The sequence below is a fragment of the Passer domesticus genome, chromosome 10 (genome assembly GCF_036417665.1).
Source record: "Passer domesticus isolate bPasDom1 chromosome 10, bPasDom1.hap1, whole genome shotgun sequence".
Lineage (NCBI taxonomy): Eukaryota > Metazoa > Chordata > Aves > Passeriformes > Passeridae > Passer > Passer domesticus.
In genome coordinates this window covers 36,379,245-36,396,744 of record NC_087483.1, presented here as the reverse complement: position 1 = coordinate 36,396,744, position 17,500 = coordinate 36,379,245, and the positions used below count along the sequence as shown (strand labels likewise).

General features: G+C 39.1%; 1 protein-coding gene across 20 annotated transcripts in view; it reads left to right on the top strand.

The window, feature by feature from the left end:
* NCKAP5 (NCK associated protein 5) overlaps positions 1-17,500 on the top strand; it is a 454,622-nt gene that overhangs the window by 318,385 nt on the left and 118,737 nt on the right. For 19 of the 20 annotated variants that reach the window (XM_064435175.1, XM_064435174.1, XM_064435171.1 and 16 more), the window contains one exon: positions 6,185-6,275. In XM_064435175.1, coding sequence (XP_064291245.1) covers positions 6,185-6,275 — 91 coding nt within the window. The remainder of the gene's footprint in view (positions 1-6,184; positions 6,276-17,500) is intronic. The other variant, XM_064435180.1, reaches the window with a different exon arrangement.

The following is a 17,500-nucleotide window of genomic DNA, read 5'->3' as shown; positions in this document are numbered from 1 at the left end:
TGGGGATATTGAGCATTCTGCTTTGCCCAGCTCACTGCTATCAGGCTGGTACTAGTGCTTATCCTAAGCAGAACTGAAAACCCTTTGGGGTTTAAAGCCCCAGCATTTCCCATCTGTCAGTTCTCTTTTTAAGTTTATCACATACCCATTTGCACATCTCTCTCTCTTTTTAATCCATTTCCAATATCTAAATTCTTTGTAGAAGGCTGTGTTTGTCTCCTGGGCCCAGCCCTTGGAGCCATGGGCTCACAGCTGGCTGCAGGGGCTCCTCAGGAGGGGCACAGGGGACAGCAGAACTGGGGACCACCATGGGGTGGCTCATCCTGGGGACCACCCTGGCTCACACATGGGGCTCTCAGTGGGGCTGCAGGACTCTGCAGAGTCTGGAGAGGAGCCTGCAGAGCTGAGGAGAGCAGGCAGCCATGTCTGCTCCTAATGGGAATCCCTGGAGACAGAGGGGAGCAGCTCAGACAACCACTAACTTAATTGAAACCAGGTAGAAGGAGAGACATTCCTGCAAGGATGCAGTGAACAGGAACTGCTGGTGATGAGCTTTTTTTTTCCTGTTACATCTTGTAAAGCCACTTTGGTATTTTCCCTGTTTAACCAGAGAAAAAGCTGCAAAGCTTTGAATTTAGTGATGATGGAAGTGAGATGTAGGTAACCCCAAACCTGAAGTTCAAAATTACTAAGAAGTAGGGAAACAGATTTATCTGGGATCTGAGAGAAGCTCCTCGTTTGGTTGGATTATGAGATTGGAGAGGGAGCTGGGAAGCTTGGACAGAGGCACAGAGTTCTGTCACAATGCCAGACAGAAGGCAGTGTCCAAAGAGACAACCAAAGTCCAGCTGGTATTTTTACCAGGTGAACAGGAGTTAAAAGAGCTGAGAAACTGCATAGGAACCTGTTCCTTTGTCTGGGATCAGGTGCTAGGAAGGGCTAAGACAGCTAAAGGAGCTAAAATCCAGACCACATCTCTAGGAAATCTATAACTAAAAAGAGAAGTCAGGAGACTTAAATAGGAGAGAGACAGGAAGCTTCACTCTTTCACAGATAAGAGCTGGAAAAAAATATCCTCCTGAGAATTTTAACTGCACTGAAGTAACAAGCTGAAGCTAGAGAAAGATCTGTTATTGATATTTTTCTCTAAGACTAAAAAATTATCCTTCACCTTGCATGAGATGAGAAATAAAAAGCTGGAATATAAAGCTCAACAGCTGCAGTGGGATTCTGTAGAAACCTTTGGATACATCTCTGTAAAACCAAGTCAGAATCAAGCTGAAGGAATTCTTGTGACATCCATTTGAAGTAACCACCAAGTAAAGTCACACGAGCTTGAGGATGATGAGAAGGGAAGGTGATAGCACCTAGCAAAAGGCAGTGCCAGCCTGTGGAAATCTGGAGGGAAGTAGGTCAAGGGGGAAGGGTGGAAACTGTCATGGACCTTCCAGTGCTGAACAGCTCCGTGCTGCCTGTCCCTTGGAGGGAGAGCTGCTGTGTGGGACAGGGCTGAGCAGAGCGTGGGTTAGGGAGAGTGTTTATTTATGGCAGAGGCACAAAGCAGGATTTCTGACCGTGACATTGCTGTGGGATGGCACCAAGGATGTGCCTGCCTGTGGGAGTGATGGTCCTGAGAAAACTGGTAGGGAATTTAGGAGTTTAATTGCTCAGTACTGATGCATCAACCTGAGCAGGGTCTGCCCAGCCTGGCGTGGTTGAAGCTGTGCTCTGGCACCTGCAGGGCCAGGTGGGAGAGGGAGGCAGCAGAGCTGTCAGAACCAGGACACTGAGAAGCATTAAAAGCAAGTCTCCAGCAAAAATACAGAGGAAGCTTCCTCCTGCAGCCTGGGGCACATGAGATGTGTGTGTTGTGGGCTGCTCCCTGGGCAGGGAATGATGTTTCCTCCTTTCCACAGGTTCCTGTCTCCCCCTTGCCCAGAAACAGACTTGGGGGAAAAAAAGCCTAAATAAATAACTGTCTATTGCAATTGGATTAGTTTCCTGAACAGTACAGGACAAATTGCATATTTTAAGTGTAGGAATGATTTTGGTTCAGGAGGAACAGCAGCAAGAACCTGTGGATTATAAATTCAAGTTCTCAGCTCTTGACATGATGTGTAATTAATTTCGTAAATGAATCAATTGTGGCTTGAAACTGTTTGTATTTCTCAACCTGTTACTCTACCTGGCAGGCTGGTTCAGAGTCTTGCTTTTTCAATTATTAAAAACATCCTAATTTCATCGTAAATGTATTTATAACCATGAAATAGAACTTGTTTTTCAGTCCTTGCCTTAGGTTGATGTAGTTTTCTTTCATACTTCGTTTTTTCCCACTGATTCTCTTGTATAAGTTATACCTGGGTACTTAAACCCTCTGTCTCTTAAGTTTAGCAAGTTGTTTAGTCTCTTCTTGTGGCACCCACTGTCATTTCAACAGCTTCAGAGCAATCCCTTTTGTGGAATCCTCTCTGGATGAGCCACTCCTGAACACTTGTGGTTGTAATTGTAAATATCTTCCAGATGGAATCTTGACAGTGCTTTCCACAGTAGCATTAATATTTTATGTTACTTAAATTCTTATATTTCAAGAACAGATTCTGGTTTCTGAATGCCTCATTTCTTCTTTTTTGCACTTTGAGAAATTTATCCTTAGGTTAGGTCTGGTGGAGATCTGTTCCCCTACACTAAAATGGCATTTTGTCAGGAAACTTAAGGAGCTTGTTTTGAACATGGTTTTCATTTATTTTCTGTTTTGAAAAATCCGTCTAATTTATTAAAAAATACAAGTTGAAAGGAAGACTTGAGTTTTAAGAAAATGACAATTCAAATGACAGATGTAACAGAAAATTTAAGGGATCTATGCAAGATGCTTCAGGTGAATAGATAGTAAATAAAATACAAAAGAAAGGGGAAAATAAATGTTCTTAAATAGTACTTGCAGAATGTAGACTCACAAGTGATGAGCTTTAGAGGCTGATTTTTCAGATTTTAACATCTTGCTAGTTACATAAGAGACAGAGAATCCTTGGCAAACCAGTCCAGCAAGAAGGCAGAATGCACGTGTGGGGATAACTGTCCTAAAAATAATCTGGAAGTGCTGAATGTTGGATTGGGTCCAGCTGAGATATTAGAATCAAAACCAAGAGCAAATAACCTTTTGTGGTTACCAGAAGGGGGGGAAATATAGGTCAGTATGTAGAAATAGCCTTTCATAAAGCTCATAATTTTTCTGCTTCACTTCCAAAATTTTCATACCCTTTGGTGGCCTTGTTCAGGGAGCAAAACATGGGACCCCAAGCTGAATTTATAGAGGCTCCATTATTTTTGCATTCTGTAAATAGGATTTGTGGTAAATTGCTCTGGCATGTGTTGTCACTGAGGAGAGTTTTATAGATCATAAGATAACAGCTTTTCAATTAAGGTGCCATTAATTTATGCATCAAAACCTCCCATTCATAAGAAACAAATCTCGATTATCCTCCTGTGCCATATTTGGTCCTCAAAGTGAACACCTGGGGATGTGAATGAAGAAGCAGCAGCTCACAAACTGCAGGAGCACTGGCAATCAGAGCTTTGCAGTGAATTTGACTGAAAGCATAATTCACCTAGTTTTCTCCTAGCTTTTTCTTCTTTTTCAGATATTCCATGGCTACCCAAAGCTTGTAATGTCCTCCCAGGGATGGTTTGATAGTGATGTGACCACACAGTCTGTTATGTCTGTGGTTCAACTTAGTAGCTGCAAACAGCAAAACCACAGAAGTTTCAACTGTCTTTAACTGAGCTCTTGGTCATGCTGGAAAAATGACCCTATTGCTTAGAAATCTGGGTGCTGATGGAAGGTGTTTCTGAGTGCCACAAGAAGCTGAGTGCTTGCCTGCCCCTGTAAGGCTGTTCAACAAGGCAGGCCCGTGGTCCAAAATAGATTATCTGAGTTTGACTGTAGATTAAAGGACCTACTGAATTTAAGAATTCATCATTTTCCTGAGCTGGTTTAAATGATCATAGTAATATGCAACTGGACTTTATTTTCATTAATACCCTTAGGTCTAAATTGAAAAAACTGTGATTTAGTGCTGGTTGAATCTATTCTTTCTCCCGTTTTAGTTTGTTTATTAATTTGGAAGAATGTTGTGGAGGACTAGCAGTGGAGCTGCATTTGCATAGATAAACACAATAATTAAGAATGTTATTACACCATTAATTTAAAAATGAAATGGTGGGCATGTTAAGAAATTAAATCATTCAGTGAGGACTACACAGGAATTTATGGTGTGAACCAAAATGATTTGTTCTTTCATGTAAAAGGCATCTGATTAAGGTCAGCCTATGAGCAGAAATCGTTCCAATCTGCAACTGAAAAACTGAACCACTGTCTGCACTGGAGATTAGAGCTGGCTTGATTTTATGCACATTTGGTCAACAGATGGTCAAACTATTCTGTGGGCATTCTGGCAGTGTGGAAGTCTGCACATCAATGACAAAAAACATCACAGGAATAAGTAGAATGTCAGTGTTCATCTGAGTAGAATGAGCACCCAGTGTCAGCTTCTTGAAAAGTAGTGCAGTGGGCTGACTTGAAAGGAGAAAACCTGGAATAACATCACATTGTTGCTTAATTAGCCAATGCCATTCATTCTGATAAGACTGAAAGAACAGAAAGACTACGAGGCTCATATAAAAGATAATGCTATTGGCCTTTGGCCAGAGCAGTTAGCTAATATTTTCTGTCTCACTGGATTGTTACCTTAGAAATAAACAAATATAAAAAAATATGCTGTAAATAATTATTTTGCTCAGTTTAATTTGGAAAGAGTGCTACACAAAAGTCATGTTTCTCTAAACACAGTAGGGATAAACAACAGCAGGCAGCTCCTGGTCTGATATGCCCAGGAATACTGGCACCTTCTTCAAGGTCACTGTTTCAATAGACAGTGTATCTGGCAGTATGAGTTAAGGTATTTCCCTCTTCTGCTTTTGCATCACCCTTATGCCTGTGCCACAGCAGTTTGCCCTTCTCCAGCCCCTATTCCATCTGGGCTGTTTTTCCAACTGTCTCAAGGGACTGAGACTGCTTGAAAGGAAAAGAGCAGAAAATATGAAAGGGAGAGATAAAAGCTGTTGCAACACAGCTGAAGAAGAGGCTGTACAGGGGTAGAATCTGTGTAGGACATTGGGAGTGGGGAGAAGTGTGACGACCTTGGCTGGAATTTTCACCAGGTTTGGTTGTGAAACCCAGTGTCTTTGTTGTCGTGTCCATCACTGCTCCTCTGGTTTTGATCCTTTTCCTCCTCTTACCCACAGCTGAAACCAGCCCTACTCCCAGCCCTACTATTTGCGATCATGACATCTCCTAAGCCCCTAAGGGATTTAATTTCTGATCCACCTTGAGTTGGACTAGTGTTTCATAGGTGTCTTCTCTTTTTCCTATTGTAGGAAGGAGCAGAACTCTTTTTTTCTGAGCGGGCTCCATTCAGCAGGGTTGGTGTTATCATCAGTTTAACATTCTTGATGAATGTGTGTAGATCAAAGATGACTTTTGATGGGTCCTCTTAGCAACTTTTAAAATGGAAGTGCAAGCCTTCCCCCTTTAACTGATGGAGCTGAAGTTGATTGCACTGTCCTGAGATGGTGGTGCCAGACTGGAGCCTGCACTGGCTTTCTGCCTGTTTGAAAGGGCAGAGAAGGGTGAAAGTGTTCAGCTGCCTGTGCCCCTGTCAATTCTGTGAATAGGATTTGCCACCAAGGCAGGGGCACAGGCTGCCCCACAGCACAGACAGTGATAGCAGAGATGCCATGGGCAGCCTGTCTGAGCTGCACAGATCCTACTGCTGGCTCAGAACACAGCTGTGTGTGGGGGTTTTTAACCTGGCTGCTCCTAAATGGCAATAATCTTATCGTGGTGGTGTTTGCACTCTTAACAAGGTGATGTCTTTTGCACACATTTGGTTTTAGTAGGATTTAAGCAATACAACTAATTACTGTGCATATTCAAAAGATAAAAGAGTGCCCTTAATGTGTTATTCATAACTTGGAGCATGAGAACATTATAAGGCTAGGATTGTCTTTAAATATTAAATTCATGGTAGCCATGGATGCATTAGGCTCTTGTAAAGAACAAAAACACTAAATGCAACTCTGAAATTTTTCCATGCAGTTGACTTTTATAAATATTTTTATTCTCTAGAATGGAGGAGACAGTGAGAAATCTGCTGCAGAGCCAAGGATCCCCAGGCCAGCATGGAGAAGGAACTGTCAATATCATGAAGGTATATCAGGTATTAGTGACTTTTTACCTGTTTTTTGTGATAGAAAAGTTCTTTAAAACAAAAATCCCACTACTGAAACAAATATCTGGCATTGTTTCCTCTATTTGTTTATTAATTATGAATACTTGTAAGTGGTTGTTGGTTCAACCTACATTTTCCCAGGTGTTCTCTCGGCAGAGTTTGATGTTTTTCACTTTTATTGTCCTTGTGTTATCTGTTGTTGTTGCTCCTCATAGTTCACAGAGGACAAAAAAAACCTAGTTTTGAAGCCTTTATTAAAGCACTTAATATTTTAAGTCATATGTTTCAGCATCTCTAGTAAACATAGTTGTTTTTGGCAACTTGACCTTCAGATTGTGATGGATAATTTTACCACTCATGTTATTATTGGGTGTGGGGATCCCTGTCAAGCTTCACAGTTTCATATCCCCGCTTGTGGCAGGTGTGTTTTATCACCTCACTAGGGGCAGAGAGTGTCTCAGGACAGAGTTTAGGAGAGAAAGATTTTAGAGGCTTTTCAGAGGGAACCAGGTCTGTTTATAAGACACAAGAGTTTTACATTTTCCTAACAGACTGTTGCATTCTGGAAGCAGTGAACCTAAGGTGGTGGAAAACCTTTAATTTAAGAGTCTGGAAACAGGACTGAGATACATCTCAGTTAATCAAATAACAGGCACAGGAATTCTTAAAATATCACTTAATGAAGTCAGTCCTGTGCTGTATCTTTTTAAACAGAATAAGCATTCTTATAAAATACTGAAATACTATATTAAAGTCTATACCAGGTAGTGATCCATCAGATAAAACACTTTTCAAAAGTTTGAGTTATATTAGTTCATTCTTACAGCTGATGGATCAAAAATACAGCAGTATAGCTAAACAAAAATGTATATTAAAGAGTATTTATCACTGTAATTAAATTTTCATTTTAAGCTTGGGTTGAAAGGAATCTTTTAGTTTAACCTTCAATGTAATCAAATTTTCTTGTTAAAATGATAGCCTGTAAAATTTAATTTCAGAACAAATTAAATTTTTTTGTTCAAGTTATAATAGAACATAGTTCTTTTAGAAAATGTTGACAAAGGCATCTCTATTTTATGCCCTATCTTTTTGGGGTGCAAAATTGAAGCTCAGTACCTTTCTCTTATTTCCTTATGAGTTTAAATCCATACATCCTGCTCACTGCTGTCACCACACACTGGTTTTACTGAAGTGGGCTTGATGTCAGTCTCTCCTCAAGGTGTATTACTTGTCTCCCCCTGTCTATTCATAGCAGACATCTGGGATGATTTTATTATCTGCTTTTTCTGTACTTTCTTCCTGTGGAAACCCCAGTAAGGTGGTAGCAGAATTAGGTTTCAGCTTCTTTGGGTTTTGTTTTTGAACTCTCGAGAAGAAAACCAAAAAAATACTGCAGTTTTGTTACATAAAACTGAAGGTTTGGGGGTTCTTTATTTTTCTTTTGGGCACTAAACTGGAAAAAAATTAGCTATGTGGTCTTTGAAATTTGAGATTTTGTGTGCTGCTTTCCTAGAGGGGAGATAAACCAGTCATTCCAATTTTGGTGCTTGTATATTTCTGTGTAGTTTTTTCACTATCTTTATTTGTTTCTTAATTTTTGAAAAAAAAAAAAAAAGACAGAATTTGGGTATGATCTTGGATTTTCTTCTCCTTCTGGGCCACACTGATATACATACTTAGTGTCCTCAGCCAGGCAGGAGAATGGGCACTGTGGTGTGCTTTGTGTAAAATCACCTGGGTTTACTTTCTGATCAGCAAAAGAGCAAGGCACTTGTGCCCAGATGCAAGAACGTTTCTTCATTTTCCTTCAGCTCTAGCAAACACCCCCTCCATATAGCAAATGGACCCCTTTTGTTCCCTTCTTTCTGGACTCAAGGTTTTGTTTGAATTTGATGGGTGGTACTCTGGGCAAATTCCTCAAATTGGAGCTTTGCTTTCTTTCAGAGTGAAGCTGTTTCTGTCCCAGGGCCTTAAAACACACATATTCCTGTGTCTCTGGGATTATTTTAATGCATAACACCTTCCTTCCCTTCCTGTTCTCTTCTTGTTCCTGGGAACATTTTCACTCATGATAACAAACTCAGCTTGTTTTTTAGCCATTTTCATTTCTTGACTATTGCCGGGATGCAATCTTCTTTGCTTATGAATTTCCTCTCCTAATCCATGACTCAGAAGCAATGGGTTTTCCTCTCCTGGAGGAATAGCTAGGCTGCTGCATCATACACCAGTCTGTGGCTGGTAAAACAGGTCAGAAACACAGAATATTTGTGTTGTGTTGTGAATGTTCTGGGTTTTCTTTTTCTGAATGTGTTTTGGAGTCATCCATCCTCAGATCTCTTTTGTTCACTTTATGAAAAATGTGAACAAATGGCTTTTTTTTCCCAGGAATTTTGAGGAATGGCTGCATTGCCATGGCCTGGGCTGGCTCCCTGCCTTGTAGGTCAGGGATGGGTTCACTGGGTGTGTTGCAGTCATGCAGTGAAAGCTGGGCAGTGACCACGAGTCACAGCCTCAGCTCATACCTGGAATGCTCCTCAAACAGGCACTTGGCAAAGAATCTCTGGTCTGAAATGTTTACAAAGCATTTTAACATTGAGAAACATATTAATGAAGCTTTTTATAAATCATTAATATGTTACTGAAACCAGCTGTGTGGAAATCATGGACAAACATACCATTTAAACAGATGATGAATCTTAAAAAAGTGCTGTGTCCAAATTCAGCAAGATACATCAATATTGCAACAAAGACATTTCATTTGTATTCCTCCAAATGTACTGAGGCAGTTTTTTGATATATTTATGAGCATAATTCACAAATAGAAATAGAACCTGAAATGTAAAACCCAGGTAATGTTCCTTAAAAACACCGAATGTAAAACCCAGGTAATGTTCCTTAAAAGCACTGATGTATTCAGGTTTTTGGGAGCATGATAACTGTATTATCAACCTGTATTTTGGAAGGAAGTATAAATGAAATTTTGTATGTTCTATTCATATGCATACAAAAACCTTATTGAATATGTAACTACTAACATGGTTCTGAAAGACATCCCCTACAATCAGTTACCTTAGGGAACATGTCCTGAACCTCACATTTTCTCTGTGATTAGTGTGATATCGTCAAAACTGTATGATCAGTGGTTCAGTAGAGTAAGGGATTTTAGTGAAGATTCAAAACTCTGTGCTTCATAACAAATGGGGACAAATGAGGTGATTTCCAGTGTGATTTACCAACATATGTCCCATATTCTCTGACACAGTGGTGACTTAGTTTTAGTGTGTGAAATTTGTTGAAGTAAATATCTGAATATCATAAAAGATAACGCTGCACAATAAATGATTTTGATCTATTGAACAGTCTCTATATAGTTTTTTAACAAATCTAATTATTGTTCTGGGATGTATGAAATTGAGTTCTTATTATAATACCAATATGCCTGACTCAAGAATAAATATTCTTGCTAATGAACTTTAAATGTTGCATAGTGATAATGTTAGAATAATAACAATAAGAAGGTGGGGCCTAAAGCATGCAGTCTTATTGCAATATTTTGTTAGGTCTTGCCTAATTCTTACTTAAAGTAAAATATTCTAACTCTTTCCATAGAACTAGATGCCCTATGGGATTTTAATTTGTTGGACTTAAAGATGAGTTATGTGATTTCTTTTGGATAAATGAATTAAGAAGCAGGGTTGTAAATTAAATTCTCCTTTGTTGTCATTTCACATAATAATAAAGGGAAAATTTATAATGAATGCTTGCATAAATGTAGACAAGAATGCATGTTATTTGAATAGCCTTAACCATCATATTTCTTACTTTAAATTTTATTTGACTAAAAGACTCTACTATGCATTAGCTTTATGGTGTTTCCAAGAGACATTGACCACCTAAAAATAAGATCATGAAAGGCCAAACACGAGAGCTCATGTATTCCCCAGAAATAATTGTGTGCAGTTCTTGAACCCCAGACTTTAAAGGCAGCACCCCATAGACTCTCCTTCCTGAGTTTACCCTTGAGATCTGGATATCAAAAAACTTTCCTTCTTGATCACAATGCTGGATACGCTAAGTAGAATCTTCCATGATTACAGATAATTCAAAGACTTAAAGGGGTTTTTAACTCATTTTGACTTTATGTCAGTGTACAGGGATTGAATAGATGAGGAACAGAATTTGTTGTAGGCAATTTAATATCATTCTGAAATTGCCCGCATGAGCATTAAAGCCCAGGACAGACATGATACAGTCACGCTGGGGAGGTAGAAACATACACAAGTGTTACAGGCACACTTCAGGTGGCATTGTTTGCCACATCAACCCCATTTTTTGTCTGCATGCTTTTGTGTTACTCCAATGTGGAACAGTTGTTGTGGCTGTCACTTCTAATTTGCACAGCCGTTGGTGTCAACAGCTCTTTCACGAGAGGAAAAACTGTAACCATTGGCAATATAATTTTATCTCAACACAAAATTATACAAGCTTATTGTTCAGGCCATTGATATGTAACATTTTATAGGTAGGGTTATGGCCATGAATTGAAAAAAAGGCACTAGCTGAATTCCCTAGCTAAAATCCACGCAGGATTTTTAATGCTAACTTCTAGTGCAGAAAGAGGATATGTGTCCTTAAACATCTGTCTCTGCAGTGGAAGTGCCCACAGGGGACTGCCTGAGCCAAGCCTCCTAAGCTGCTGGGGAGTACATTACTAGGCAAATATTAGCAGATTTGTGTCTCACAGAGAAGGGCAGAGAGGAGCCATCCTCACTCTTGGGAGCTCCACTGGAAATCCTGCGATGTCAAGGACACAAGCATTTGCTGTTGGACTTTTTTTCCATGCAGAGAAATGCAGGGCTAGCTCACTAACAATTTAATGGGGCTTTTTGTAGATTTGCACCACTATGCAAAGATTTTGGTAAATATTTAACAAAAATAAGGTTGGATTCTCTACTTTCAAAAGAGGGTGATGGTGCTTCTGAGACACTGTTCAAAATTTCCGTTTTGTTGCAAGGAGTTTTCCCCTTTTGGTTGTTTGTGATACTGAAACACAGCAATGGAGTTGGTTTAACACAGCAAAGCCTCACAAGTGAAATGTGCCATTTGTGTGCCTGTTTGTCAGAAAACAGGCTGTTCTTTCCTTCCCAGAATCATGGAGTCACAGCATTTTTTGTTGGAAGGGATCTTAAAGATCATCTCATGCCACTCCCCTGCCATGGGCAGGCAAACCTTCCACTGGACAGGTTGTTCCAGTGCCCATCCAAGCTGGCCTTGGCTACATCTCAAAACACAAAGCACTGTCAAATTAAAGAGAAAGCAAAACAAGAATGTCCTGTACTTACACAGAGTTATCCACGTATTTGATTATATCCAGTCACCCACAGTTTTTGCCTGACATCTTTGTTGCCATCAGGGGTTGAGAATGCAATGCCAGTCCTTGAAGTACCAAGTCTGGTGAAGGGTAGATGAGGTCTCCAGATACAGATCTATATTTTCACAGTGTACAGGTGCCATTACACTACCACTTCAATCCATCACACATCCTCTAGATACCTACAGTATCAAGAGGCCAAGATTGACTGATTTGATGGTACTATATTGTATTATACTGACTATAATTCCAGTTTACATTTCCCCCTTCTGTATAGCGTTTCTATTTTTTGCTTTATCTTTCTTTTTGTTCTAACTTTGGGAATGAATCCACAAAAGTTACCCATTGCCTGAACATGAATGTTTCACTCTTCCCAAATGAATGAATTTATATGTGGTCAAGTGAATTGCTCTCTCCCTGCTTCCCCATCTCCATAAAAGATACTGCATTTTGACATTACATTGATACATTCTGCATTTTGACATTATTTCCTTGATATTTTCCAACCAGCACAAAGAAGCGCTAGTTATTAAATTTTAAAAAGTTGAAAAAAATCTAAAAGTTTGCTTATTTTCTAAGGCAAAAAAGGGTGATTCTGCTGAATTCACAATCATTTTGTCTTTGAAAATTATTTTAACAAAAGAACTCACTTAGCAGTACACCAGTAATTTTATTTTGGAAAGAAAGTGTTCTTCTGATCAGGGAAATTTAAAATAGTTAATCTGAATTCCAATAATGTGTTTGAAAAGTTGAAATTTTGATCTAATCTGGGATGATTGTTCCTACATCCTATTTTTGCATGAAGATGAATTCTGATTTTCTTTCAGAAGTTTTCCTTACATGGCTGGGAGACGTGAAACTGTTCCCTGGCACTTAGAAAAAAATTACCTGGTAATGGAATAATGTAGCAGATTTTTTTCTTTCTAATCCCACAGGTAACTTCTTAGGTCAGCTTCTGCAATTGTGCTTATGGTGAGAACTAGTCAGTTAATACACTGATCTCGTTCCAAAGTACTGTGGAAGGAAAATTGGCTTAATTCTAGCAACTAAAATCCAGAGGAATTTTTTTTTTTGCCTGAATTACTGTTACATAAAATTTACTGAATTTGAATTTCAGAATAGTTTGTCTTATTTACACTCCAGTCAAAGGAAGGTATTTTAACACTGTAGCTTTAGTCAAGTGCAGTTACTGTAATACCTACAAACCCCTTCACAAAAGTTTAAATGCTACATACAGGTTTCCTGGAAGGAAAGATTATTACTTTAAGTATGGTACTATAATGAACCAATTTCTAAGAGAATATCTGCATGAAAAATCACACTGAATCTTATTTATTCTCCTATTACCTTATATATATGAAGAAGGAACAGCTTCTTAGAAAGTTTATTTTTTTTCCTGCTGGTAACTTTGCTAATCAGTGTGACTGAAGGCTTTCATTTTGGAAGGAACCAGGGGCACAGGAGCTGCTGGGCACTGCCCTGCCACTGCTGAGCCTGAAAGTGCCCTGGCAGAAGGGTCAGTCCTGGTTCCTGCTCTGGCAGTGCCAGAGGCGGCTGTTGGTCAGGGGAATATCCATTCACTAGGGAAGGAGCTGCCACTGGGACCTGGGGATGAGGAATTCCAATTCCATCTCCTCCTGCTGATCTGCGGGGCACACTCCATCCTCAAGTGCACTCTGAAGGTTTTCTGCTCTTACGTTCCATTCCCATCTGAACTTTTTCAAAAGAAATATGTTTTTGATGCGTGGAGCGGCCAATAAAAGCATCATTGGGAAATTTATTAATGCTGCTGCAGAGCTGTTCAGCAGGGATGATGGCTTGTACTGGTGGGGAGTGTTCTGAGTGGAGAATAATGTGGAGAACATTTAGATTGATACACGGGTGGAGGGAGGCACATACCAGAAGCATAAAGTATGAACTTGCTCTCTTATCCATCACGAGTGTTTAATCTAGGGAACGCTGCTGCTCGCTCTGCTTACTTTGTAAGTGAAATCCAGAGATGAAAAAGAAGAATCTAATATGTTTTTCTGACAAGGGTAATGTTAAATCATGAACAATTTGGGATGTTTCTGTAAACTTTTGTGATATGTTGCATTCCTTTGTTTTCCTTCAATTTTGGTCAGCTTGTTCTGAACAAAAGCTGTTAGCTAAACAAAAATATATTATTATTATGCTTACTGATGTCTAAAGCAAAGCTGTATTTTAGTCTCTCCTTCCACTGGGAGAAAAAAAAACAAGAGAAAACAGCTGAATACATAGATAAAAGCAAGGATGGTAAAGCAGAAGTCATATTTGTAGCCTTATACTCAAAGAAAATTTCAATTGCATATAATTTTAGTTGCATGATTTTTTTTTTTTAAATATTGTAACTTGTTTTCTCAGTTATGGTTTGGTTTGTGGTTTTTTTCAGACCTGGGTTATTGTGTTTAATTGGATTCCCATTAGGAAATAAAGAAGTTTGGGGTTTTTTTTTAAGTTGCATATGGAAAAAAATGTATTCAGATCACAGAGATATCTCTGGTTACTCCTGTACTGAGAGTCCTGCAGGAGACACGTACTTCACATTGGACTGAAAATGTGTGCATTTTGCACACCTCAGGTTTTGCTAAATGAAATCAGTTATAAAGCATATCAGAAGATACTGTGAATTTTCAAATAGTATATTTAGGAAATAGAGGTCATGGTGGGGAAGAAAGAGGAGCAAGGTGACACTGGAAGACAAATTTAAACTTTTTGGAATGTTAAGTCTGTAGTGCTTGGAGCAATTTCTGCCTTTTTTCAGCTTGTGCAGTCAGACTGAGCTATTTGTGCATAGCTTGAGGCTGCTTTTTTAATGAAAGTACAAATAAACCCTCATCTACAGCTTTTATCTTCATCAACAGTCTAGAAATTCTTATTTTATAGTGCTCACAGTGAATAGTGTTGAGCACTAGGAGGTCTGCACTGGAAACAGTGCTGAAAACACATAATCTGAGAATGCATCAAGGCTGTAGAATGGTCTTGCAAGGAAAAGGGTTCACAAATTATAAATACACTGCTGTGGTTTGACTGCAGCTGGCAAGCAAGCCCCACACTTTTCTTGTCCAGAAGGATGTGAAGAAGAAAATCCGGAGAGTAAAAGAGACAGCTCATATATCTGCATGAAAAATCACGCTGAATATTATTCTTCTATTACCTTATCTAGATATAAGAAGAATGAACATCTTCTTAGAAAGGTTCTTTTTTCCTGCTGGTAACTTTGCTAATCAATGTAACTAAAGCTTTTCATTTTGAGAAGGAACCAGGAGCACCTGGACACTGCCCTGCCCCTGCTTATGGGTTGAGAAAATGATAGTTTAGTCATTGAAATGTTATAACAAAACAACAAATTGTAATGGAAAGGAAAATAACAAAGAGAAATAGACCCCAAGAAAGAGAAGTGATGCAAATGTAAACAACTGCTCACTCCCCACTGCCTGATGTCCAGCAGTCCCTGAGCAGTGGACCCCTGCCTCTGTACTGCTGAGCAGGATGCCATATGCTCTGGGACATCCCTTGGGTCACTTGGGGCCAGCTGTCCCTGCTGTGTCCCCTCCCTGCTCCCTGTGCACCCCTCACTGCTGCAGTGAGGAGCAGAAAAACCCTTGGGTCCATGTAGGCACTGCTCAGCAGTAATGAAATATCTTGGTGTTGTCACCACTGTTTGCAGCACAAATCCAAACCACACAGCAGCTACTGAGAGAAAAAAGAGCTGTACCCCAGCCAAAAGCAGTGCAGACACAAACAATTCTGTGTGTGGATTGTAAATTGCAGTTTGGGTTTGGAGGGAGATCTGCCTTGATTGTAGAAAGAGTGTTAGAGTGTAATGTAGTGTGCTCAGATCACCACATTCAGTCACTGAAATCTAAGATAACTGTTCAGTAATATCTTATTTAGAAGGTCTTGTGGAAGCTCTGGGACACCACAGAAAGCACTAAAGTGTTTTGAGGTGTTTTCAGCATAGTTTGGGTTCCAGATAGACTGGATTCTTGCATGCCTATTACCACTGCCTCTCTATAAGAACAACTAATAGCTACATTGTGAATATTTTTGATTTTTTTTCCCTCAGTTAAGTGGTTATGAGCAATCATAAGCACTGTTTAATTATATATCCTACATATATTTTATTCTTGGTTGATTAATGTGTGATTAAAATGTGGTTTTGGAAAATTGCAGGCATGACTCTCAGAAGAATTTGAATTTGCTACTATTGTAAAGCCTTTGTCTTATAAATTTCAGAGCTGAAGAATTAAAAGGAATTCAGAAAAGAGGATCCCACTCAGGCATCACAATCTGACACCCAAAATTGAAATAGAGATCTTTTGTATCTGAGGGATCCTTACTGCATTGCATTTGAAAAACTTCACTTCTCTGAAGGACCTGTGCTTATCACAGGAAAATGATCTTTAGCTTCTACAAGCAAAGATGTAATTTCTAATTATTACTTATTACTTTCCAGACAAGCAATTCATGTCATTAACCACTTACTGGGAAAATCAGCCTTTCAAAGATGTTGATCTTTTTTAATTTTTGTTTGGTTCAATCAGATTTTTGTCACATGTGCTTGTGAAAGAGTGCTTGTTTATAATCAGTGCTCTAGATCCCAGATCCGGTTATATCAATATCAGGTTTTGCTATCTTGTATTATTATAGCCACTTGTCCAGTGCCTAATCAAGTTTTCACTGTAAAAAAGAAATTCTATAATAATCTATGCCAGCTATTTTTTTTTCTTTGCGTCTTCTGCCATTTACTCTTCTTGGTTTGAAATTTTATAGCTGAAAATTGAAATATTTTTAAGTGAGCTCTCTTTTTTTTTTGTCTCCTTTTCCATGTGTGTATGTGTGTAATGTTATTCCTAGAAAGCATCTTAGAAAGAAGAAAGGGCTGATGGTACTACCAATAAAACTTGAAAAGTAACATAATTTCTGAAATAATAGTTAAGAAATAGTTGGCTAAGTATCCCTTTGACACTTCTCTCTTCCTAGAAAAGGTGACAGTTCTCAGAGGAAAGACATCCCAATGACTAATTGTCAGGTTAGCAGCCTTTTGCCTTTCTTGGGATGAAGAAAGAGGTAATTTCTGAAATAGGCAGTTTGTTCTCTTATCTTCTGAAAGCTTCTCTATGATCTTTTCTATCACTGTAGTTACTCCCTGTTTATCAACAGTGAAAACACTTTCTTGTTCAATATTCTGAAAGGTAGATGGAAGAGAGAAGAGAGAAAATTGGCTTTACATTCCACAGATTCCTGTAAATTATCATTTGCAATTTCAGGTGGATTTCCTGCTGTCTTAATTTATTGTTCTTACTTTGTTTATTAGTGGAAAGAGGGAATATTATCCTGCTCTTTCCTAGTTGAGCTAACTGCAATCCAGCTTTCTGATAAGTCTCAGTCAGGCCACTGCATTGTACAGCTCAATAGATCAGTGTCTGTAGTGATTTATATCTTTCCATTGATCCTGGGATCTTGCCATTCCTGGGCTGCAGGGACTGTTTCCATCCCTTGTTTTCTATTGGCCATGGGGTCCTTGGTGTTCCATCAAAGGGTTCATCCCCACCGGACTGCTTCTTTGATTTATGGAGCAAACTTAATACTTAGAAATAATGGTCAGGGCAGGATGTCATTTATGATTTGCAAAATGCTGTTGGTTTCAGAAGAGCAATGACAGTTTAGACCAGCCTGAGAAGCTTACACAATGTGGGACTCCATTGTAAGTTTCTCATTAATTTCTGTAGGAATGGGTCTACAGTGGGTAGCATAATCCTAATTTCAGTAAGAGTTGAATTTTTAATATTTTTATTTTGTCTTTGTTGACACTGAGCAT